This window comes from Lithobates pipiens, unplaced genomic scaffold, assembly GCF_037356315.1.
Source record: "Lithobates pipiens isolate NorthernLeopardFrog02 unplaced genomic scaffold, aLitPip1_a1.2 Scaffold_17, whole genome shotgun sequence".
Taxonomy (NCBI): Eukaryota; Metazoa; Chordata; class Amphibia; order Anura; family Ranidae; genus Lithobates; species Lithobates pipiens.
Genome location: NW_027507755.1, coordinates 11,350,665 through 11,378,153, shown reverse-complemented (window position 1 = coordinate 11,378,153; position 27,489 = coordinate 11,350,665). Strand labels below are relative to the sequence as shown.

At 40.8% G+C, this 27,489-nt stretch overlaps 1 protein-coding gene across 6 annotated transcripts in view; it reads left to right on the top strand.

Moving 5' to 3' along the window:
* The window catches only part of FAT3 (FAT atypical cadherin 3), a 994,495-nt gene that overhangs the window by 703,663 nt on the left and 263,343 nt on the right, over window positions 1-27,489 (top strand). For all 6 annotated transcript variants that reach the window (XM_077484996.1, XM_077484994.1, XM_077484992.1 and 3 more), the window contains 2 exons: window positions 20,358-20,672; window positions 24,707-24,917. In XM_077484996.1, the coding sequence (XP_077341122.1) occupies window positions 20,358-20,672; window positions 24,707-24,917 (526 nt within the window). The remainder of the gene's footprint in view (window positions 1-20,357; window positions 20,673-24,706; window positions 24,918-27,489) is intronic.

Genomic DNA, 27,489 nt, shown 5'->3' with positions numbered 1-27,489 from the left:
GACCCTTTCCTCTCCCACGCGCCTTTTATGAATACATCCTGGCTGGAGTGGGAACATATAATCATTTGCTGTTATGGTAAAAGTATGGCTTAAAAAAATAAAATACTATTCCCAGTTTGGCAGCGAAATTAAGGTTGCAGATCTAATAGTTCAGCTAAAAAAATACAGTTATATGGCACAATTATTCCTTTTTAAGGGATCCCACTCTTAAAGCTGAACTCCATTTTTTTAATTGTATCTCCCCTTCCTAGTATTAAAAAAAAACAGTTTAAACTCATTAATCGTCTTCAATCTCCAATGTTGCTCCAATGAGAGTTCTCTTGTGTCTTCAAAAGAGTGGTGGCTGCTCCATCAGGGGCGTTGCTTCCCTAATCCATGCGCCCGGCTGCTAATGTACATGCAGGGCTCCAAACGCATGGATTCCAATGTTTTTTTTTTCAGTTTTTTTGTAAAGCACATGATTAGAGCTAGAGGCTCTAATTGGCTTCTTAAAAGGGTAGGCTCAGGGCACAGAGCACTGCGCCCTGAGCCCACCCAGGTGTGTGACAATAGCAAAATAATATTCGCATTTGTCTTCCTGATTCTCCTCCCGGGCAACCAGGAAGCGGGTCCTGAGACCTAAATTGGTCGAGAGGAGAAGTGTCCATATTGGCCAGGAGCAAGAGATGTAGGGGGAAGCCGCCAAGGAGGAGATGCAGGGGGAAGCAGCCGAAGCTGCCCGCGACCTAGATGGGGTAAGTGCAGGGCTGGTTGGTGGACGGATGGGTGACGGGGGTGGGTTTGTGTTGTATTGCCGATCGACCGAACGACAAGGGGGAATTTTGACTGACAGACCGACCAATCGCAGGGAGGTGTGGGGTTTCACTACTGACGGAATGACTTTGGGTGGTTTGTTTGCTGCCCCCCCCCCCCAAAAAAAATGAAGCACCAGCCACCACTCCTTCAAACACTGGTCCTCTTCCAAGGTAAACGTTGTCCAGCATAATTTGTATTACTTTGTGTGAGCCCAGAATCTCATGGACACACCCCTTGAGGGTGCATCCTCACACACCATGTGTTCAGAGTACTGTTGCACAGAATGGCATTTGCATATCATCATGTGGGCACCCATCTGTGTAGGACTAAAAATCTGAAAGCATAAGAGGATCCTGCATCTTATGTGACTGACTATAAGACAGCTCAAAAAAGGTATACATAAGATAATTATAAAAATACATATGAGGTGGTTTAGAGAGGTACTTGGGGAACTGCGGTTCTGCTTTAAAATAATCTGTAGAAACATTTAAAAGACAAGTATAGGAATTTTATTAGATTTTTTTAATCATACTTACCTAGGTGGATGCAGCATCGGTCTGATGCTGCATTCATCCCCGCCGGCTCTAAGGCTGAGAACCGAGCGATTAAGGCCAGTAGCTATAGGCTTGGAGGCCAGTAGCTATAGCAGTAGGGAGGCACTCACTGGCCAGCTAGATAAGTACAAAAGCAGGTCCTGATGGTGAAGTTTAATTTTGCTGCTTCTTAATACCAGGTCACAGTCCTCAGGATTGCCCCACCAGGAGGTGAGAAAGCTGTGGTCCAGTAGGGATAAGCAGAAGCCCAGTCAGTAAACAAGCCAAAGGTAACAAGTGGTTGCAGGTTGGGATCAAGCAGAGGCATAGTCGAGGAACAAGCCAAGCTCTGGTAACGAATAAAATAGAAGCTACGGATGGCAGCAGGAGTTGCAAGAGTGAGATATTGGCTGGAGGGAGAACAATAATTTAGCAAACAGGAAGTGGAAAGGCACGGTTTTAATATGAAGTTCAGGTGAGGAACAAAGGGTTCAAAGTTCAAGATAGGGTTCAAGGCAGGATCATTCAAGGAATTGTCCAAGGAGCTGTCCAGCATTCCAGGTGGCTCAGGAAGAAGAGACATCGCCGGACACAACAGAGTTTGTAGGTTAAGATCCGAGCCCTGACACTCTTTCCTTTGTTTTAAGGACTGTTTTTAATCTTACTTTCTTTAAATGTCAATATCTATTGAAGGAAATAGGAGAGGGTGTCAATATCGTCCTTCCAGTGAGATCCTGCTAATCTCTGCTCTTCCAAATCTTGTAAAAAGATTCTTCAGTCTGGTGCAGGAGGATCTTCTTTCAAGATATGTATTTTTTTTTTCTATAGGTGGAATGGGGGGTGGTGTACTATTGAATAAGCAGACCTTGAATTTTAGTGCAGGGTCCACTTTTAAGTACCTTTATTGTGACCAATATACATGGGCTAGATGAACTATTTCAGAGCCCATAGAGAGCTGTGTTAGTTCCCTGCTCCATCTGGAAGTTCAGTTGGGATTCTGAACTCTTTGGTAAGATTGGTCTATAATTGTGGACAGCCTGTACCTACATTTAAACCTGATAGGACAGTCTGATGTTTCAGTATATCATATCATTAGTTGTAGCAAATGCAGACCCATGTTTATGGCCACTAATAGAGTATTATTGATTATTATGTGAAACATATTTTGCCTACATTGCAATAATATTTAATTAGTGGAGATTTAATTCAGGCATAATGTAGAAATTTTGCTGTGCTACCAAATGTACATTTAGCAGGTTTAACGTTTAATAAGCAGAAATAAACCTGACAAATGATTCGGCTTTGCCCACTACCTAGAAATACACCATTTCCACTGTAATTACTTTTCCCCAGAGCAATGCAATTCATAATTATATTTCCCTAATCCCACGGTTAGTAAAAGACACGTTGTATAATCATTAACAGATTTGTACTCACCAGGTAGACCATATGGCCTTAAAAACGAACGAGCAAGGAACGCAGAGCCAATTTTACTCCCAGACAGCCAGCCGAAACTGATATTCCGACTATGGACCATTTCTAGCAAATGAAGCGCGGTATTAGACAGAAGGGGGGCTAGGACATTCAGAATAATTGACATGGAATCATGAAACATTCAACAAGTTATATTCTATATAACTGCTAGAGAATCCCAGAGGAACATCTTTTAGAAATTAAAACTTGACCTAAATTAAAAATGTAATATAATTCTGGCGGTCTACCTTGCTGCTGCCATTATTATTATCATTATTAATAATAGTAATAATATTATTAATAATATGATTAATAAGCTGGATTGATATAGAGCAAACAGTTTCCTTCGAGTTTTACAAAAAAAAAGGGAGACAGTACAGTTACAGAACAATTTAATACAGGATGTCCCTGCTCCTGAGAGCTTACAATCTAAGAGGGAGGGGAAAGTGGTACAAAAGGTAATAACTGTGGGGAATTAGCTGATGGAATTATTAGAGAAAGTCGAGTACAGTTTTCAGGTGGAGGCCAGATAGGCTATCCTGACAAGAGGAGTTTACAGGGTTCGCCTAAAGGCAAACAGAGTGGGAGACAGCCAGGATTGGGATAGAAAGCACCAGAGGAAGGGAGAAAGTCTGGGGAAGTACTGTGATAGTGCATGGGTGGAGGTAACAAGAAAGCTAGAGAGGTGGAATGAGGAGGGTGGTTTGGGTGATATTGTAAGAAAAGGTTGGTAATGTAACTTGGAGAAGAGTAGTGGATGGCTTTGCATGTTAAGGTTGATACGCAATTAGCCTTTATTAACGTCTTGTTAATTCCCAATGTTGTAAACATGGCTACCATATTGGTAGTAGCAGTGCAAATCTCATATAAAGGTTTGATGTAATAGACACTCCCCTTTACATGTCAGCATAATTTACCTGGGACAGGTCACAGGGGAGATTTAGGGAAGCTGTTTCACTTAGAACACCCATTTGGTTCAGCTCGCAGGTGAAAGTGTTGTTTGACTTCCCTGATGTTAAATGGAGGATATTTAAGATGGTGAAATATGTGTGTCAGGGCCTGTACTTGAGCCTGGGAGCTACAAATGACTCTTCTTGTTGAGCTAACTGAAATGTTGGAGTGCACCTCGTCTGATCCATTGGGAAACCCTCCCTTGACTTCTGCTGAACCTTGAACGTATTCCTCCTCCCACGAACTTCCTGATTTAAGCCACGTCTCTGCACTTTTTGTTTGCCAGACTATTGTGCTCTCTCCAGCCAATATCTTGTTCTTGTCTTCCCTGCTGCCGTCCATATTTTTCCTACCACTCATTACTGACATTTAGCTTGTTCCTCGACTACGCTTCTGCCTGATCCCAGCCTGCAACCACTTGTTACTGACCCTTGGCTTGTTCACTGACTATGCGTCTGTTTCATTATTACCAGCTAGATCAGCTACTGGACCCCGACATGCTCACTTTCTGGTGGGGCAATCCTGAGGAGTGTGACCTCGTACTAACATGCAACAAAGCCCATCTCCACCATCAGGCGCTCTGGTAAACACCGGTTAGTACTTAGACTCTGCCCCTCAGGTGAGCCTGCATCATCCTCCAGGATGACCTGCTTGTATACCTATGCTGCTGGTCGGTAAGAGTCTGACCCCAATCATGACAATGTGCACCAATCATATGAAGATTAAACTTTTGTTTCCTTTGAGTACTTTAAAAGTGCCTTTAATTGGGATAATCATGAATTTTATAAATACCTTCCTCTGAGATGTGCGATCTCTATACAGTTCCATTCTCTAATGCTGGTCCTTAAATACTCAAACTTCTACATCAACTGTATTCTGCCTTCTATAATAGGCTGGCCATACCTAGGTCATTTTTTTTTTTCAACCATCGGGTTGAATAAAAGAAAATGACTCAATTCCCCAACTATTGTATTCTGACAGCAGGGAGTCTTCCGTACTGTCAGAATACACTGATCAACACCATTGGCTATAGCCAGCGGTGCTGAACATGAGAAAATGTTCCAATAGGTTGGTACTTGTTAATATTATGTGGTTCATCCGTAGGGAATAAGGGAGGAGGTCAATGTGCATGTGCCTGCAACTCGGGCTGTTGTTGTAACATGGCCTGTTGAATGAGTCATGTTGTTTTGTGTTAAACATATGTCTATTACATATATCTTGTAAAACATAAATAAAACACCTTCAAAAAAAATCTGGACCATGTAAAAACGTAATTTCTGTAGCAACTGGAACAGGTACACAGAAACAATTTTTTAAAGAGAAACTTTAACACTGCCCAGACGTTCTGAACAAGTTCTTTTTAGAACTCTGTAAACTTCCCAGATGCCTTAATCTCATTCTGAATGTTTTTTGGACAAATGAAATGTATTCTGGACACACATTCTTGTATTTGCATTTCCATCATGCATTAATTTCTGGAAACAGTTGATAGGAGCTCAAATTTTTCCCTTCACTATTCAAAACAAAAAAAAAATAATAATGTTTAAGCTATACGTAAACTTCAAGACTGACCTGACCAATATGTAGATTCTCTACTGTATAAGTTTATGTTTAAATATATCTGTCTTCTGATTGTAACTGGAAAGGAGCAAGTCTACTCTATAGTAGTCACCACTGGAAGGTAACACCTACCCCCATTCCTCTTACCTGCTGTTACAGTTCATGAAATTACCTAAGCAAGTTTAGGCTTCCACAAAATTTTGTCAGAACTTGGCCAAGGCTATGCAAACTACCCCATCCTCATGTGTAGTTCTATGGGTTTTTCACAGTGTGCATGAATGAATGAAATACTTGTATAGCGCACAATGCGAACTGAAAAGCTGTAGTAGGTCAGACAGAGCCCACCTAACTTCATGGCTGGAGGATGTCCTGCACGATCTAGCACTTTCCTACCCAGCCTTTCTGTCCCTGGCCTACCCATTTTATTATTATTATTTGGATTTCAATCCTTTCAATCAATGGAGTTCAGCTTCACATGTGGGTGTTTTATAAATGTATTCTACCTAGAGACTTCCAGTCCTCCAGACTGATATCCACCCATGAAGACATTTTAATATTTTCAAAATTCCCCCAAAATCCAACCCACCGCTTTCATTAGGGCTAAGAGCTTTTGAGAGCGGTACAAGGCACTGTGATGCTTTCAGGAAGCTATTCCAACCCTCCCACCAGCCATGATCTGCCTGAATTAAGTTAAGAAGCACAGAGACCCTTAGCCCATGTACACACGGTCGGACATTCTGATGGACCGTGTTGTCAGATAATCCGACAGTGTGTGGGCTCCATCGGACTGTTTCCGTCTGAGTATCCGACGGACCAAGTTTTCCAGCTGGGCTTAAAATTTTCCGACAACATGATCCAATCGGACTTTGTCCAATCATGTGTAGAGAATTCCCCTATCGGATAAAGTGCCACGCATGCTCAGATCAAATTCCTAGACCAAAGCTATTGGCTACTAGCCTGAACGTAGTCCCGTCCTAACGAAATAACGTCATCACGTTAAGTACGATCGGATTTTCTGACAACTTTGTCCGACTGTGTGTATGCAACAGTTTCGGACAAAATCCGACGGATTTGGTTGTCGAAATGTCCAACCGTGTGTACAAGGGCTTAAAGGTTGTATATAATAATGCCTTCAGCATGTTGATTAAGTTGGGAAAAAGAGAGTCCAGGGAAGGCATAATGTAAGCAGATTAAACTTCAGATAAAAATTTACCTGTATAAGCCTCTGGAAAAGAAAAATAAAGAATTCAAAAAGAAATACTGGGATAACTAGGGTAAGGTCATACTGCTACTTTATAAATCTGGTGACTGCTATCAAGCAAACTTGATTGGGTCAGTCCAAAGCAAAGTACGGGTTCACTTTAAAAATGTAAAGTTGTGTATCAAATTACTGACAGAATAGAGCCTAAAGTTCCTGCAATGAATCTTTCTTTATTCTCCTTCCTTTCTCTCGTATTCATGGTTTCCATGTTGATGCGCTTGGATGTGACTTCAATGCTCAGGGCTTCAAGGTCTTGTGGTTAAGGGGAGTTTTATTTATTTATTTTAGACAAAGGGTGCACAGTGTCATCTCCTCATACTGTCATAACTTTCAGTTGGCTGTCAGGCTGTGCATGACCTCAGAAGCTAAATTGTTTATCCTAGACAAGAGCTCTTGGACGGGATCCTGGGGATGAGACAAGCCAGGCGCAAAGGATTCTGCTTCTTAATATACTTCCAGTAGTGTTTCATAAGAAATAAAACATTGCTAAACCCCTGTGGGACCTCAGTGCAAAACGTCAACCAGTGCTCGTCGAGGTTTCCTTGTTATTGAAAGGAAGCTGTAGCGTATTTTCAGTGACTACACAAAATGAGTTATTATTGTAGAGTTTACTAGGAAATTAATTTTGAAGTGACTTCCACTTTTTTGTATGCTTGCTGTTCTGTCATTTTCCATAGACATTCACATGAAGATTGGCAATCCTCCTTCTACTGGCTCTCTGTATTGGCACACAAGAGCAGTTAACAATTGTGCTGAAAGACTACTGAGATAAGAAATGGCTCATCAGTAGATTGTGTGTTTTCAGCCCATCATACCGGATTGGTAAACTTGTACTGAGAAAAAGCAATAAAGCCCAGATTGAGCCTATGTTGAGGGGCTTTGGGCTTGTTTCGATGGGCTTGCTTTTACATCTATTTGAGATATTTCTTAGATTGATTCTTTACAGGTTTATGTGACCAGCATTTGATCTCCTTTTTACTTGCATTTGATCTGCTTTAGCTGTCTTTGTATTCCCGTAAACCTTTATTGGGAAATAAGATATTTTGACATCAACAAATGCATATCCATATAGGCCTTTACTATGCAGCAATGAGCAAATATGATTGGCTTGATTTATGAGGATGTAGGCGCACAATCTTCTGCTCTGTTAGCCCCTGTACACACGGTCGGAGATTCCGACAACCAAATCCATCGAAGTAATTCCGACGGATTAATTCCAGAAGAGGTCCGGAAGTGATGTTGCATACACACGGTCGGACAAAGTTGTCGGAAAATCCGATTGTACATAACGTGATGACGTTATTTCGTTACGACGGGACTACGTTCAGGCTAGTAGCCAATAGCTTTGGTCTAGGAATTTGATCTGAGCATGCGTGGCACTTTGTCCGTCGGAGTAGGCTACACATGATCGGAGTATGTCCGATCGGAGCATGTTGTCGGAAAATTTTACCGGCAAGTTGGAAAAGTTGGTCCGTCGGATATTCCAACAGAAACAGTCCGATGGAGACTACACACAGTCGGAATATCCGACAAAACGGTCCGATAGGAAACATTCCGACCGTGTGTACAAGGGCTTAGACTAGTCTTTGCACAGTACATTTTCTTCTTTTACTGGTCATCAACTTTTTTTTTTCTTTTATATGGAGCTCGGTGGTGCAATATTTGTCCAAAACCCTTGAACAAAAAAGTGAACCGTGAAATCAAAGCACACAAAAAAGTGAACGAGGGTACAGTACTTGGTCCAACCTCCAAAGAGGAAGGGTCTCAGTCCTACCTTGGTCAGGTGGACTCTGCTCCTTAAGGACCTGCCAAAGCTGGTCCTCCAAGTATTTGGAGAGGGCTTTCCTGAAGAGTGACCCCAGTTGGGAAGAGGAAAAGGACCCACAGATGTTCTGACATCAGGGTGGGCCGCTGATAAACCTGCACTCTCTGTCTCTGTGGAAAAATAAACAATCGCATGCAGTGTAAGTGCTCCTGATAGATAAGGGCAATGAGATGAGATGACCTGTGCTGGAGACAGTATATCCATGCAGGTTATGGTTGTAGTGGCTCATTGGGTCTCAAACTCTACTTCATAGAAGTTACGGTTTCAATAGACTAGACTGATGATGGCCACAGAATGGAACAATCTGTTTGCAGTTTGGAATTAATGGCTCAACAATAATAGGCTATATATACACTATACTGGAGGTGCGTCTGGTCAATGTGATGTAAAGCAATGATTAGCATGGCTCTGCCCACTGTCCTTAAATGAGGTATAATCCTCTTATTTTTGGGATATTTAAGGGAATAAGAAATGGCTTTTAGGAAGGTTTTATAGTGTTACATATTGATGCTTGAGTAATACTTGTAGTTGACATCTATATAGGTATTGCTGTCTCTTAAGCTTTGCAGCCCATAAGCACAGACCTACTGCACCTAATAGTAATATGTAGATGTATAAGTCTCAGAAACATCATTTGTTTAACATACGCATCTTATCGCTGCTTATGTTGTAATTGTAATTGACGTGCAATTTCCCATTAACGTGTTTCTAAAGCCAAAGCTTTTTTTTTTTTGTAAAGAGTAAAAAAAAAAAGCTTAAAGTGTTACTAAACCCACAGCAGTAAAATCAGTGTGTATATGCAGTAAAACGCTTGCTTGTTATATTCACTGTGGAACCTAAGGGATTATTCCTCCGCACTGTGTAAAAACGCTGTTTGATCCTGTCTTCTCTGATCCTCCCCTTCTTCCACTGCCCCCAATCTATCTCCTGATAAGACAGTGCCTTTGGAGTCACTCTGCACATGCTCAGTTTTGTATGTATTGCTAGAGAGCTTCTTTTTTTTTTTTGGGAGGGTGCATGTGATCAGCACAGAGCCAATCAGCACTTTCTAGACAGAGGGTCAAGGGTCCTTCAGCCTCATAGGATAGTCAAAGTAGAATGAAAACTCCTTCTACAAGCTGTAACCAGTGCTTGGCAGAACACTAATAGAAGTCACAAGACTGCCATATGATAAGAAAGGGTATTTAGCAGTTTATATTGCATTTCCGTGGTCTGTGTACTGTGGGAGACCAGATCTAGTGAATACAGGGTCCTGGATTTAGTAACACTTTAAGGACTCATTCATACTTGCTGATGAGGCCATTAACAATTAGATGTGGGAGACCCAGTGGGGGTTCCCGGCGATTAGCTTTGGGTGAAGCCCCATTGAAAACAAAATGAGGCTGACAACTCCTACAGTTATTCCTCGGCGCTCTCATGTAAATTCACTGCAAATGATCAGACCTAGATGCAGATAGTCTGTGTCCTGGGCCAATCATTCGCAGGTAATTGCTCCATGAGTGAGTACATGTGAGCAGCTGAGAATAGTTGCAGGAGCAGTCAGCCTCCTTTTGCTTTCAATGGGGCTTTAGCCAGCAGATATTCACCATGAACCCCCATTGGGTCTCCTGCATCTAATTGCTGATAGGAGGAGAGAGCAGAGTGACAGAGAGATGAGCTGGGGGCTGGAGGAAGGACAATACACGATATTACCAAAATTATTTGGATGCCTGCCTTTACACGTGCATGCACTTTAATGGCATCTGCTCTAATTCATCCTAAAGGTGTTCTATCCAGTTGAGGTCAGGACTCTGTGCAGGCCAGTCAAGTTCCTCCTCTCCAAACTCGCTCATCCATGTCTTTATGGACCTTGCTTTGTGCACTGGTGCGCAGTCATGTTGGAACAAGAGGAGGCCATCCCCAAACTGTTCCCACAAAGTTGGGAGCATGAAATTATCCAAAATTTCTTGGTATGCTGACGCCTTAAGATTTCCCTTCACTGGAACTAAAGGGGACAAGCCCAAACCCTGAAAAAAAAACCCACACCATAACCCCCCCCCCCCCCCCCCCACTAAATGATTTGGACCAGTGAACAAAGCAAGGTCCATAAAGACATGGATGAGCGGGCTTGGGATGGAGAAACTTGACTGATCTGCCTCAACCCGACCTCAACCTGATAGAACACCTTTGGGATGAATTTGATCGGAGACTGAGATCCAGGCCTTCTCATCCTGACCTCACAAATGCGCTTCTGGAAGAATGGTCAAACATTCCCATAGACACACTCCTAAACCTTGTGGACAGCCTTCCCAGAAGAGTTGAAGCTGTTATATCTGCAAAGGGTGGGCCAACTCAATATATAACCCAACGGACTAAGACTGGGATGCCATTAAAGGTCATGTAAAGGCAAGTGTCCCAATACAGTCATATAGTGCATAAGTGTCATTTAATTGCAGCAGAGAAAATTAGACTCCTGCCCTGCCAGATAGAGCTGTGCTCTGGAGCAGAGCTGTGCAAGTCCCATAACTGGAATGACAGAAATACAAACCCTTTTGCAGGTAAAACAGCTCTCATGTATTGATTTCATGCGTGGCTTATGCTGTTTGCCTGGAGTTTAGCTTTAAGTAATTTTATTGAATTACTGACCTTACTGCATATTATTATATCTGTAATCACACACTACATGTCATGTAGTCATATTCTATCTAAGCAGTGATCTTTTTCTTTCTTCGTCTTTTTACAGAATTAAAGTTAAATCTATTGCCTAAGAACTAAAACCATAGTAAATCTCTGTGATCGGCCAGATAATGTTTTTTTTATTACTTTCTGCCCCCTCATGTCTCTATTGATTTTCAGCCATGCTGCGGGGTGTTCATGTAAGATTATAGTGGCAGCCGGTTTTTCAGTATTAGCATTACAGCGGGAGGGATGCTACAATGTGAAATTGCGCTTTTGGTTATAGCTTGATGGAACAGAAGCTCCAGTGGGAGGGATTGTGCTACTGCGGAGAACTACTGAGTTGATAAACAGCAGAGCAATCAATGTGTAATAATCAAAATTACCTGACTCAACAGCGTGGAAAGCTGCCATCCCATCTCAATACAACTTCACTAGATCTCCTCGCTGAAGGAATTGTCAGGACAAAGAGATCGGAGAGCGTGATAAATCTCAGGCAAGGCTCAGGTGTCCTTTTCAAAGGAAAACTCTAGGCTGCGTTACTGCTCAAAAATGATAGATTTATTTAAGGGAAACTAGAAAGTTTTTGTCTTAACTTTAAGTTAAGGGTTTTCTTTTATTTTAAATGTTAATATCTTTTTTTTTTTTTGTTATCTATATTTATTATATATACACTCCCCGGACACTTTATTAGGTACACCTTGTTAGTACCGGGTTGGACCCCCTTTTACATTCAGAACTGTCTTAATTCTTCCTGGCATAGATTCAGCAAGGTGTTGGAAACATTCCTCAGAGATTTTAGTCCATAATAACATGATGGCATCACGCAGTGGATGCAGATTTGTTGGCTGCACATCGATGATGCAAATCTTCCACCACATGCCAAAGGTGCTCTATTGCATTGAGATCTGGTGAGTGTGGAGGCCATTGAAGTCCAGTGATCTCATTGTCCAGTGGTGAGATAATTTGAGCTTTGTGACATGGTGCATTATCCTGCTGGAAGGAGCCATCAGAATATGGGTACACTGTAGTCATAAAGGGATTGACATGGTCAGCAACAATACTCAGGTAGGCCGTGGTGTTCAAACGATGCTCAACTGGTACTAAGGAGCCCAAAGTGTTCCAAAAAAAATATCCCACACATCATTACACCACCACCAGCCTGAACCGTTGATACAAGGCAGGATTGATCCATGCTTTCATGTTGTTAAATTCTGACCCTACCATCTGAATGTTGCAGCTGAAATCGAGACTTTAGACCAGGCAAAGTTTTTCCAATCTTCTATTGTCCAATTTTGGTGATCCTCTACAAATTGTAGCTTCAGTTTCCTGTTCTTAGCTGACAGGAGTGGTACCCATTGTAGTCTTCTGTGGCTGTAGCCGACCTGCTTCAAGGTTTGATGTATTGTTCATTCAGAGATGGTGTTTTGCATACTGGTTGTAACGAGTGGTTACTTGAGTTACTGTTGCCTTTCTATCACCTCAAACCAGTCTGCCTATTCTGCCACACAACTGCCCCTCACTAGATATTTTCTCTTTTTTTGACCATTCTCTGTAAACCGTAGAGATGATTGTGTGTGAAAATCCCAGTAGACCAGCAGTTTCTTTTAAATACTCAGGCCAGCCTGTCCGGCTCCAACAACCATGCGACATTCAAAGTCCTTTCTTCCCCATTCTGATGCTCGGTTTGAACTTCAGCAAGTTGCCTTCACCACATCCAAAGACCTAAATGCATTGAGTTGCTGCCATGTGATTGGTGTGTGTGTGTGTATGTATGTGTGTATATGTGTGTGTGTGTGTGTATGTATATATATATATATATATATATATATATATATTATATATATATATATATATATATATATATATATATATATATGTATATATATATATATATATATATATATATATATATGACCACCCTCTATAACCCAACACAGCATGAATTCCACTAGACCTCTAAATGTATTCTGTAGAGTATCTTGCACCAAGTCATCAGTAGCAAATCCTTTAAGTCCTGTAAGTTACAAGGTGGGACCTCCATGGATCAGACTTGATTTTCAGCACATCCCGCAGATGCTCATTTGGATTCAGTTCCTGAGAATTTGGAGGCCCGGTCAACACCTCAAACTTGTTGTGTTTTGCTAACCATTCTTGAATTCATCAGAGCAGGCCACCTTTTTCCATTGCTCCGTGGTCCATTTCTGATGCTCACGTGGCCATTGTAGGCACTTTTGCCTGTGGATATGGGTCAGCATGGTCACACAGCCTGGTCTGTGGCTACGCAACCCCATAAGCATCAAACTGCGATGCACTCTGTGTTTTTGCATGTTTCTATTGGAACCAGCATTATCTTTTACAGAAATTTGATCTACAGGAGCTCTTCTTTTGGATTGGACTACACAGGCCCAGCTTTGATTCCCACACTTATCAGCAAGCCTTGCCTGTCCATGTTCCTGTTGTCGGTTTGCCGATTTTCTTTCCTTGGACCACTTTTGGTAGCTCCTGACCACTGTAGAACATCCCAACAGAGCTGCCGCTTTAGAGTTGCTCTGACACAGTTGTCTAGTCGTTATAATTTGGTCATTGTCAAAGTCTCTCAATTCCTTACCCCTTCCCTTTTTTCTACTTTTTATATATCAACTTTATCTTTAGAGACAACATGTTTACTTTCTGCTGAATATATCCCGAATAATAGTAGACCAAGGGGGTGATTTACTAAGAAGAAGGCACTGCACCAGTTTATACATTAATTGGTGCACCGGAAAAGTCATTAATTGAACATGCTTACCTGCGCACATTGAAGCGCAAATAACAAAAATAAATATCCGCATATGTAAACTGCAACTGGCGCTAGGGTAACTGCGGTTTTCTCATTGATAATAGCACACACACAATACAATTGGTTAATTTAATCTCATTGGATGTGTCTTGTTAGGCAATTAGTAGGTGTTCTCAGTTAATTAAGCCTTTTGATGCTTATCTCATTCCTATAACTTCTAATATGTCTTTGAAATGTGTTTTTTTTTTTCTTTTTTTACCCAAATCTTTTAATACATTACACGTAACAGAGAAGTGTTTTTAAACCCAATAAATTCATATTTTGAGATCTTGATCGTTAAAGGTGACCATACGCTCCCATCAGTTAGATCTTAAATAAATTCAATTTAGTGCAAGAGCCTGTTTGATTTCCTATATTTTGAATGAATTGTTCAAGTGTGCCTTCCTATTACCTATTTTGTCTAAATATTGATTTGTACAGAGATTGGCCAATCAGATTGCATAGGGCAGGACCAACTTAAGTGCCAAATTTGGAATGTAGATATGCCATGACCTACTTGTATTTTCCTAACGATATTTCCTGAGCATTATACAAGGCACATGAAAAAACAGCTTTTTGCAAGACATGCTAGCGTGATCAGGAATCTTCAAACTACGACTCTCCAGCTGTTGCGGAACTATACATCCCATGAGGCATTGTAAAACTTTTATATTCACAGACATGAGGGGAATTGTAGTTTCTGACCAACTGGAGGGCCGTAGTTTGAAGACCTCTGTGCTAGACCATTATTATGCCTCCAGAATTGGGAGTGTGGCATCTACCCAACTTCTCTCTGCTGGTGGACACAAGAACCTACATCTATAGATATATATATATATATATATATATATATATATATATATATATATATATATATATATATATATCTATATATCTATCTGTCTATATATATATATATATATATATATATATATACACACACACACACTGAAGCAGGAAGCAATATATATTGGCTGGGAAGTGAATCTGTACACAGGAATTAGGTATGTATTTTGAGGTCAAATCATTTAGACATAAACGCATGACCCACACAAACACCACCCCATGTAATAATAGATCAAAAATGATCTTAATTTGCAAATAATAATCATCTCTTCCTCAGAGAATAGTGAGCGGGGCATGGTGGTGTGAAGAAATTAGCAGCAGTACAAGCAACTTTCTGGAGGGGCGTGATGTCATTCCTGTGTGCTGGCCACCGCTTCCGGGAACCAGATATGCGCCACGGGGACATACCTCCACACACACAGCAGTTGTGCATCTCACATACACAGCGGTCACGCATCTAGATGCAGATGCAGTCGGTGCATCTAGCTGCAGGAACCCAATTTTTAGGGAAATTAATAGTAAAGCAGATGCATATTTCCAGGAATGGACTAACAAATGTTTCTAGTGAAGGGCAACTTGTGTTTTCTATTAAACAAGGTCTAAATGAGCCACAGACATGCATCACAGTTGAACTTAGGAATGTGTATTTGCAAAGTTAAACTAAATGAAATCCTCTTATTTTTGCTTGGGGATAGAATGCAGAGGGATTAGAAATCTTGTCAGATTTTGGGGATGTCTGCACCCCCTGATAGGGTGAATACACCTCCCAAATTTATTGGTAAAACCCTACGAATGTCTTTCCTTGGGGACACACAGGTCAATCTAAATCATTTTCCCATTAGGTAAATTGCACCCCATTAGGTAAATTGCATTTTGCTGTGTACACCCCAAATTATTAGGCATCTTGGACTTTGGGGTTCATTTACTAAAGGCAAATCCACTTTGCACTACAAGTGCACTTGGAAGTACAGTTGCTGGAGATCTGAGGGGGGCATGCAAGGAAAATGTCATGCTTCTACATGATTGGATGATAAAATCACCAGTGCTTCCCCAAAATACCTAATAATTTGTGGTGTACACAACAAAGTGCTAGAGTGCAATTTGCCTAACGGGGTCACTATTTAGATTGACCTGTGTGTCCTCAAGGAAAGACATTGGTAGGGTTTTACCCTCACTACCTGTTTGGCTATGTGACAGGAAGTAAAGCCAATTTTCAGAAAAGGGACACAAAGCTGAACCTACAAAAAATACAAGCAGGGGTTCTAACACTCAATTTGTTTCTCTCAAATGCCCACAATTAGAATAGGATTGTCTTGAGCTTGATTTTAGCTCAGTGCTCTAAATCAGTGGTTCTCAATCCTGTCCTCAAGTACCCCCAACAGGCCATGTTTGCAGATTTACCTTCATCTTGCACAGGTACTTTATCAGAGTCATTGGCTTGGTATTTTAGACAGCTATTTAGATAAATTCCCCAAAACATGTCCTGTCGGGGGGTACTTGAGGGCTGAGGCTGAGAACCACTGCGTTAAAATGGAAAACTGAATACTTACCTTTCTGTAATTTTGCTTTCCTGGTGCCTATTCATGGCAGCATACGCATGCACATGCTACCATGAAGGCACCAGGAAAGTAGCTTTTAGACAAATCACACTTTTTTGTTTTGCCATGCCAATGAGCCTAGTTAAGCTGCAGCTGGGAAATCTGTTGCATAAATTTTTTTGGGGGGAGGGGGCGGTGTAAAATGCATTTACTTCAATTGAGTGGACACACACTCACACTCCATGAAACACACAAAATGCCAGTTCAACCAATGTAGAGATAGAACTTCAAAGTGGACACACCTGTAAAGTATGTCCTTAAATTACTGACCCAAAAAACACTCTCTGATCATGCTCAGAAAAGTGCTGTTCACACACAAAAAGCACAAAAAACAAACCTACCGAGCATGCCAAGAACAACCCAAATGCAGCCAGTACAAAATAAGCCACCCCCCATCCAAAATTAAGCACATCATCCAGCATGCTACAAAATTACAGATGGGACAAACACCCCCCCCCCCCCCCGCCCCCAGTCCCAGGGGGCAAACAAAGAGCCTAACATGGGCAAAAGTTATACAACAAATACCATTGCAGTCTATGGGAACTGACTTATTAATTTTGCGAGTCCCCACCTGGCTGGCATATATTCTAGTTATTGGCCTTAAAATGGGTATTTGCCCAGGTCCCACCCTGAGAGACAATAAAATATTATGCCCCTCCTACACACCAACAAACCCCTAGCCAAACACACAGCGAGCCAGCCCATTAAAGGGGGGTGGATGCTTGGGGGCAGGAGGGGCTCGGGTACCCCAAAAGTCAACCACCTTGTTCCCATATTCAGAGGGACAAGGGCCTCTTCCATACAACCCTAGGCTGGGGTTGTGGGGGGCTGCAGACAGGGGGCTTTACAGAATGTGCAAAACCCCTTTAAACTAGTGGGTACACGGTGCTTTGTGGATGGTATTGGGCTGAGCCCAACATGCCCCAAAGGCAGCCAGCTATGTTGAGTGCATATGGCCTTGTATGGTTCTGGAGGGAGTTGGGCGATCGCTCTTCTCGCCCCTTCTTAGCTGGCCCTGTTGTATGCTCTGAAAAAAGTATGTGGTTTGGATTGGTGAAGGCAGCTCACAGCCTTTTGAGAATAGAGTGGGGTGTGGAGTTCCTCTTTAAAAGCAAAAGTTATCCCATGGAAATCCAAGGACTTAGAGGGGGGAGACAAGAGCATTGGAGAATGGAGTGTGGAGTTCCCCTTTAAAAGCAAAAGCTAGCCCATGGAAATCATATGCATTAGAGGGGGAAGGTTAAATTCCCTTTTAGGAGGAGCTAGAAAAGGGAAAGTCTTTTTACATAATTTTAACAAGGTGCATGTTACATTTTGGCAATGTAACATGCTAACATGACCTGTTTGCAAATCTCAAAAAAAAAAATACAAAAAGGTGAACCAGCGTGAAAAAAAAAAAATGTCAAGAGGTGCGCCTGTTCAACCCACGCAATTTCATGTATGTTGCTTAACATTTACTAAAATTTTGGCTGCACAGTGAACAAACACATTTTAACGAGCGCAAGAGCCGCTTGCTTTGACCTCCTGTCTCTGCACTGTAGCTCTGCTGTACCTGCTGCTCCCTGGTGGGGTCACTTGCAGTAAAGTTTCAGGAACCACTAGAAGTAAAAATGCTTTTTTTTTTAAAGTTAGGTAAGGGAATGATATACCCTCTGTCCGTTTTTTTTATTGTCTCTTTTCCTGTTGCAGAATTTTCCTTTCTACTTGTCTGGTAGAATGTTGTCCCACGGACAGTTGGTTAGGGGAAATCTCTTGGAGCCCAGGGTTCTAAAACGTAACAAATGCTATGTATACACTTTAAACAAGATACCGTATGCTTTAATGGAACATCAAGAATCCTCTGCCTCCATCCCCAGGCCTGTTCCCTGCCCAGGAGTTAGGTGTTCCACTCTTTACATGTTCCAACTTCTCCTATAGCTTTCTTCACAATATTAACTAAATAAAGAACCCAACAGAATAGTGGGATACCTTCATAATGAGCACACCATGTGTGCAAACCAGGGAATTCGAGAGCACTGCCTGAGATATATAAGAAATTGTCAGGTGGTTTTACTCACTAGCATCTACAAAAACTTAAATATTTGTTTTGGGAAGGAATGATCCTTCAAAGCCTAACTCCAGATTGGGCTGGTTCCCCAACTGGAGAATTCCGTTGCATCGATTGCTCATATGTACTATAGGAAGCCTACAGTATGCTGGAAGAACAAATCTTTTTCTTTGTACAACTCTTTATCCTGTTTTATGACCAGATTACCCTTCTCTGTTACCTTTTCTGGCACTCTCAAGCTAATCAGCCTTTAGCTAATTGCATTTAGTTGTATTGTCTGCTAGCTTCTAAATATAACAAATAATTGGAAGTTGTTAGTGAATATGTAGACAAAGTAATCAGACGTAATCTTGCAGAGTGAAATCCTTTCTTTTTCTGCACTTAGATTTTTCGACTCATTAAAGGGATGCCAAGAAAATTAGTTCTAATGGCTTCCTGACATCGATTTAAACGCAGGATGAGCGACGAGGTGTTACCAGTAAATAAACCTGTTTAGGCTGGCTGGCTTTTATGCGTATTTTAGCAGAGACTGGGGAAATCAGTTGGGCTTGGCTTATTCAATGTACCCATATATATTTTGATTTGCTCGCCTGGGCTCTGGAGTCAGCCAGCTAATTATTATCCTATTGGACCAAACATGATGTTGCCCAGGTCACTTTTGGTACTTTGCTGAACTAGTTGAAGCTGTGAAAGTGATAATGTAGACAGTGTTACTGGAAAGCACATAAATGTGGCCCTCATAGGACTTCATCTAGCTTTGAAATAGTCAATATCTAAAATGATATATATTTTGTTATTTTAAAAGTCACAAGGGTGTCCTAAAACAGCCCTATCAGATTGATAGGCAGGCAACAGATTAAAAGCTTAGCTAAAGTCATATGGGCATTTGAAGGCTGCAAGGCTTGTCCTCCCTCAAAATAAATGCAGAGGGCTAAAGCAGGCCATAGATTATGTGGTTTTGTTTGCATGGCTATAGCCACTGGCAAGTATCGCATTTGCTAAATCTGACATGTTGGTTGTACTCAAGTTGATCGATGAATCAGCTTGAGTACAATCAGCCTGCCCATAGAAGTATTTAATCTTAGCTGGCTCAGCAGCAGTTCCATCTTTGGCAGCTTAACTTATACAACCTTATGGCTCATACTTGGTGGAAATACTCTTTATTAGGTTTTTCAGTCATTTGGTCCTTGGGATATCTAGCAGAAGATAGAAACTGGGGTTGCTGTATATAGTCTTGAAAACATTCACCACTATTCTATAACAAAACATTCTGAACCAGTAAAGCCCTGACACTTTCTGGTACTGTTTTCCTATTGGCTAGAAAGACAGCTCATCATAGTGATGAGCCAATAGGAGCATGTGGGAAGTTGAAGGGAGTTCCAGAGCTTTGCCCAATCAAGAATTTGCAAGAAAGGAAGGGATTGCAGGTATAGTGCCTGCTTGATCTAACTGCCAATTAAAGTGACATTTTAAAAATGATGGTCACGTTAAAGATGTGCATCTAGCAAACACCTAAATATACAGTTTAAATACGTGTTGCTGCCAAAATATTTGTAGTTCTGTTTGATCAGACAGCAAGGCCAAGGTCATCTCTTTGCAGATAAGCAGTAACTGCCTCCAGACTGTTAATTGGACAATAAAAGATAAGCAGCATACTGATAAAGTCATTCCCATTCTCTGCTCTTCTGCACTGCACAAATCAATAAAGCCAGACTAGCTTTACTTACCAAACATTTCTCTGTGCCAGTCTAAGATATACTTTAATGGATATGCTAACATCAAGAACCCTGTGCCTCCATTCCCAGTGCTCTCCCTGGCCCCTCGGAAGTTGGGTGTTTCACTCTTTACATGTTCCAACTGCTTATATTTCTTTATTTACAATATTAATTAAATGAAGAATCCAGCAGGAGAGTTCAGTTTTACTTTGTAATTTATGGTTTTATAACATCTAAATATAACATCAGCTAATCAGAAGTTTTTGTTTTTCCTCAGGTGACAGTCAGTGATGGCGGTCCTTCACCCAAGCAGTCCACAGTCTGGGTCATTGTTCAAGTTCTGGATGAAAATGATAACAAGCCTCAGTTTCCAGAGAAGGTCTATCAAATCAAACTTCCTGAGAGAGATAGGAAAAAACGGGGTGAACCCATTTACAGAGCCTTTGCGTTCGACAAAGACGAGGGCCCCAATGCAGAGATTTCCTATAGCATCGTAGATGGGAATGAGGATGGAAAGTTCTTTATTGACCCTAAAACAGGCATGGTGTCTTCAAGAAAGCAGTTTTCAGCAGGGAGTTACGACATCCTAACAGTAAGAATTCATTATCCATTCACTTCACGTTGTTTAACAGTGAGCCAAAGAGGTTATTTACAAGGCTAATGCAAAATCAAAACACTTCACTACCTACTTGTATTTTAAATTTGCAAGTGCAAGCGGCCAATTCCCCCGGGAACCCGAAAGGCTAGAACAGCGTGCTGGCATAAATGATACATTTGTCTTTAATTCAAAACAGATCTGCCGAACACCACGCTCAACAGTTTAGACGGCGAAGAACCAGAAATAGATCTTTTAAAATTCATTGAAACCGTCGAGTTTAATTTAAAGTCTCAGCGTTCCGTCCACACATTATCGCCATTATTTATTAAATAATAGATGGCTGGCTTCTTAATAGAATGGCTTCTGTTGGAATATTTAAAGGTATAGGTTGGGATTATGGGAAAATGTATCTTAAAAATTCCTTTATTGAAACTTAAATAAAAATAATATTAAGGGCTTAAGATTTTTATATAAATTTGAAACTGGTTCTATTTAATGAAGTTGAAAAAGAAATATGTAACAAACGAAGTGCTGGCCAGAGAAAAAAAAAATCAGTCTGTAAATAGTTACACTAAAGTAATATCCAAATACTTAAATATCCGTTTAAACCTACAAATCTTTATTATAAAAAATACATATGCAGGCAATCCCCGGGTTACAAACATCTGACTTACAAATAACTCCTACTTACAAACGGAGGGATACAACAGGAAATGTGAGGGACTCTCGCAGGAAGGGAAATTCACTCCTGTAAGAGTTATCATGGGAAAAAGATGTCTCCACTGAAGCTTTATAACCAACCCTTATTTCCACAACAACCCAAATTTTTTAAAATCCAATTGTCATAGGGACAGAAAGTGAGGAGAAATCTTCTGAACAGGGGCACAGACAGCAAAACAAACCTTATAGGGTTTTTAAATCAAAGAGAGAATAGGTTGGGACTTTACATGAGACCACAACATCAGTACATTGGTCTCCATCCCCAATAATATGAGATCAGCATGGGAGATAGGGGTAAAAGGGGCAATTGGGACTTTACATGAAACAACACACTACGACATAATGAGTCATTAACATAGGATAAAAAAAGATAAATATTTATTAGTACCCTATGGGGAGCATAGTGCATTTGACATAATATTATTAAATCAAATTAATAATAAATAGTAGCATAGTAAATTATGTAGCACCGGATCACTAATAATAACAAACACTACCCCCAACAACTAAATAGATAAATAAAACCAGAATAGGGTTAATGACTCAAATATTAAGCACCCATGATAAATATAATAATGCTGTGGCATGGCAGCAAGTAAATAGGCTCCTATATAGGTGACCAAGTATGTCTTACTATATAATATATGTATGAATTATAATGTTTGTATCATCAAATGCACTATGCTCCCATAGGATACTAATAAATATTTATCTTTTTTTACCCTTTGTTAATGACTCATTATGCCGTAGTGTTTTGTTTTATGTAAAGTCCCAATTGCCCCTTTTGCCCCTATCTCCCATCCTGATCTCAACCTTACAGGAGTGTTAACCCTTCCCTATGCTATCCAAAAAACTTAAAAATATTTTTTTGGGCTGGAGCTACACTTAAAAAATTTACCTGTTTTTTAGTTAATTGAACTTAACAACAAACCTACAGGCCCTATCTTGTTTGTAACCCAGGGACTGCCTGTATATATATATATATATATATATATATATATATATATATATATATACTGTTATTCGTTGTATAACCAGGTTAATAAATAAGGAAATATAATAGGTCTTTTTTTTTTTTAGCTGTGGTTTTTGCTTTTCTTGTTTGAATATACTTAGAGATTCCTTAATACAAAATGAATCAAGCATTTTGTGGTTATATTCTCTGTTTCTATTATCCAGGAATTAGATGAGTTTACTTTAAAAATGACTACAGATCACCATTTTCTTTTTTATATTTAAATAATATAGATTACCCTGTACATTTTTTGAGATTTTACATTCTAACAAGGTGATTTATGCCATGTGGTCCATTTTCCATTTGGTATTGTTATACATTGTAAAGACTAGCAAGAAGAAACAGCCAAACTCTCCCAGTGCTCAGTAATTCTCATCAGATAGATAGTCAACCGATGTCACATCACATATGCCGTCCAATGCCGGGTGGATGCAGCCTTCCTCGGATGGGGATATCCCATGTTGAATTACAAAAACCCCTAGTGCATTTACAGAGTAAAAAAGGAATTTATTAAAATAAGAAGCAACAAATACAATGCATACTCACAAATAAGGTAAAGAAGTCTACAGCATGTACGTGGAAGGATAACATGAGGTAGAAAATCGAAGTGTTTCTACAACCTCACATAAGCACGCTAACACGTTTCTGGGGTGCTTTAGAGCTGTGCACAGAATATTATGATTCTGTATTGGTAACACACACTACTAAAACTGCTGCTACTATTTTTTTTTCTATTAACACAAAATTCCTCTTTTATATACCGTATATACTCGAGTATAGGCCGACCCGAATATAAGCCGAGGCCCCCAATTTACCCCCAAAAAAACTGGCAAACTTATTGACTCGTGTATAAGCCGAGGGTGAGACATGCCTGTCCATCCCTGTGTGTGTGTCCGTCCATCCCTGTGTGTCCGTCCATCCCTGTGTGTCCGTCCATCCCTGTGTGTCCGTCCATCCATCCCTGTGTGTGTGTGTGTCCATCCATCCATCCATCCCTGTGTGTGTGTGTCTCCATCCATCCATCCATCCCTGTGTGTGTGTGTCTCCATCCATCCATCCATCCATCCCTGTGTGTGTGTGTCTCCATCCATCCATCCATCCATCCCTGTGTGTGTGTGTCTCCATCCATCCATCCATCCATCCCTGTGTGTGTGTGTATCCATCCATCCCTGTGTGTGTGTGTCTCCATCCATCCATCCGTGTGTGTGTGTGTCTCCATCCATCCATCCGTGTGTGTGTTGTGTGTGTGTGTGTGTGTGTGTGTGTGTGTGTCCAGCCTACCTGTGTCCCGAGCCTTTGTCCCGAGCCTCCGTCCCGTGTCGTGCCTTGCCTTCGTCCCGTCCCGTCCCGTGCCGTGCCTTGCCTTGCCTTGCCTCCGTCCCGTGCCCTCTTCGTCGGCGGCCATTGTAAAATTCAAAAGCCGCGCCTCCTCCTTCGCCTGTGATAGGCGGAACACTGAATTTCCCAGCAGCCTGTGTTCCGCCTATCACGGACGTCGTATCATCCTCGTCCGTAGTACGAGGATGATACGACGTCCGTGATAGGCGGAACACAGGCTGCTGGGAAATTCAGTGTTCCGCCTATCACAGGCGAAGGCGGAGCCGGAGGCGCGGCTTTTGAATCATAGAATGGCCGCTGTCTGTCTGCTCGACACGCTGATCGAGCGGGCAGACAGCGATGACTCGAGTATAAGCCGAGGGGGGCACTTTCAGCCTCAAAAAAGAGGCTGAAAATCTCGGCTTATACTCGAGTATATACGGTACTTGATTTGTTAAAATGTAGCTTCTACAGAGAATACTGATGTATAGGTTAGATTGTGCGGTCAACTTCCTTGCTCAAGATAGAACACAAGATTGTGTTCTTTAGACTTTTGTGTGTTTGTACTAAAAAAAGTTTGTTTCATACACAATAGCAACACTTTTGACAAATTCAGCTGAAGAGAGGGATGTGTTCAAGATATCTACTGAGGATCTGTTTACGATAGCAATACATGCTGAAATTTTGTCCAGTTCCTGCTAAATTGGCCATAATTTGAGCTGCGGTCTTTCTACACCGCCAGCTTGACAAAAGTCAACACAGTGTAAAACTCTTGACCGAACATTGAATGCATTGTGTGGGCAGTAGGTGACCTAAAAAGGTCCATGAAATCTTATTGTTTGACCTACTTAATAAACAGTGAAAGAATGCAGACTGACTTTTCCATTTACTATAAAGGCAAACAAGAGGTGTGTGCAATGAACAAATGAGGGACCTCATAAGTGTACATGTTAAAAATAATGCATGTTTCTTGCAGATAAAAGCTGTAGATAATGGCCGCCCACAAAAGTCTTCTACTGCTCGCCTGCATATTGAATGGATTAAGAAACCTCCTCCTTCACCGATCCCTCTCACCTTTGATGAACCATTTTACAATTTCACCATCATGGAAAGTGACAAAGTGACAGAAATTGTGGGAGTGGTCACGGTGCAGCCTTCAAATATACCTTTATGGTTTGATGTCGAAGGTAAGGTGGTCACTTAGGAGGTAGACATTAATGTCTAGTATTTTTTTTTTTTTCGTTCAAATAATTTGTGCCAATACATCTCTTACATCATCATTCTAAAGTTCTTTCACATTTTTGTGTACTCACTAATCAGTTGTGTACTTGTAGCCACTTAGAAGAGGTAAAAAAAAGCAAAACAGCAGAAAGGAACTTATCTTGAATCTAAAAGTCAGTATCTACCTAGAATTTATATTTTGGTTGTGTGTGGCACCAGTGGGTTCAACATAAACATATCCACTACTTAATAGCCGTGCAATAAATTTTTTATGAAAACTGTTTCTTACTGTGCTTGTCTGCCTCCTTGCAATGTCCTTTGTTCGTTGTTGAACCTCTACATTTCCGTTCTTACTACTGTTTGTGTGGGACGAGCAATTCACATTAATCCCGGTCATGTGCACTGCTCAATCTAATAGTTCATAGTCCCTAGTCCATCTTGGGAGCAAGCAAGAGAGGGTGGCTAAGTCCCCACATACAATGGGACAGTAGCCACCCTCTTACAAGAAGTCAGATCACAGCAGCTAAAAAAAAAAATAATAATAATAATTTGGAGATTTGGAGGAGGCAGAGAACAAAATAAGGTTATTTTTGAGTTAGGAATTAAAACTTTAAAGTTTCCCTAGACTAGGACCTAGACTAGGACATTTAAAACCAGAGTTTAGTTTAAGGCACTTTAAGACCCTAAAGAAGGTTCTTGTAGGTAGACTACCCATTGGAACCCCCCAATGGATTGCCATTATTAATCAAAATTAAAAAAAATTGAGGCAGTGTAGTTTTGTCATTTCACTTTGTGTTGCCTGTGACAATTAACTAAAACCAAGAAGACTGTTAGGGATATCTTGCTATTGGAATTGCCGTTTAATATTTGTATGTGAGTCAACTTGTTGACCGACATGCAACTTGAAATATCACTTTTAAATTTAGTTAGCCTATACAATATAGGTATTCCTGTTGGTGTCCTGTGTACACAGACAAAGCCTTATTGCTTTCCTGATCCAGTTCAGTGAAAGAAAGCCACATGCTAGTAACAGGGTGTTGATGCCACCATATACATTTGTGGTGGTGCATGGCAAGTCTCCATTTGCTGACAGCTTTTTACAACTTAGAAGGAGAGAAATTGAGACTTTTAAAGTACACACATATACAAAATTTAGAAAAATAGAAAATATTTATTGAATTAAAAATACATATGTGAAAAAAGGGTAAATCCACAGTACATCAGTAACAAATATCAACAGAAGTAAATTGTCTTTCTACATTTTTCGACGTTTGCGGCTTCTTCAGGAGATTCTTACAATAAACTCTGTGTGTATAGACTGATCATTTCAAAAATACAGTCATCAATAGTGGAGGAAGGGCAAGCAGGGCCATTTGGGAGCATCATAGAGAAGGGTAATAGACTGGGAAGAACAGAAAGTCCATCTCAATAAATTTTGAGCCAGTCAAGATCTTGATAGCAACAGTAGGTTATATTTGCAAGCAAGGGAAAAAATTTACTCAAAGATTCTCAAAATATTTTAAAATTCCCTGGTAATTTCTGAAGCCCTAGGCAGCATGCCTCCTTCCATGGACCGAACCTAAGCTTTTTACAACTGTCATTGACCCCAGCTGGAAAGTACTTATGTGGTGATAAGGACATCTAATTATCTTTTCCACAGAGCTTCATTTGGTAACATACTGATAATTTTCCTTTAGTTATTGTGTTTTATTATTTTCATAATCAGGAGACTCTGCTGTGCAACCTGGGAATATGTCTATTGGACTTTTGATACCTGTCTTTGTCTGAATCTAAGCCCTCACTTTTTCTGGGCTTAGCACTATTGGACTTTTGCTTGCTTCCATACCTGTCTTTGAATCTAAGTCCTCACATTTTCTCGGCTTAGCACTGTGCATCATAAACACTGGGCTTCATGTCTACTTGCACACACTCCAGTGTTGACCTGTGCACCTCGTTCTTCTAGACCAGCCTTTCTCAACCTTTTTACCATGGATGAAGTCTTGACATCATTCTCAGGTCTCTGGAAAATCCTGGAAAAAATGATTATATCTACAGCCTATGGTACAATATTAGGATCAGTAAGTTGTAGACATATTAATGAATACAAAAAAAAGTGGCATACCTAGCATATTTGATCACAGATCATATTTAACACTCCCCTGTCCTATGTGACAAAATAATTTTAAAAGAAACAAAGGTGGTGCAGATTGTAGGTCAGTAAGAAATGGACGCCTCTAAAAAAAAACAGTCAGTAGCCCCCTTACATAGTGGTCAGTGGAAAAATGCCATCTTACTTATTGGCTGTCACTTGAGTTTCTCTTTGTGCTGGTGGTTAATATCAAGAATGCCCCCTTACAGACATCTTTAAAGAGAACTGGTGTTTGTTGTGTGAGATATTACAGGACAGGTTCCATTGGATCTATCAAGTGACATTGGCACCAGAACTATGCAGGTACCGACAGGTGGGTGATCATTCCACCACTGCTAAAGGAATCCCTAACAACCTATGGAGGAACCCTGGTTGAGAAAGGCTGCTTT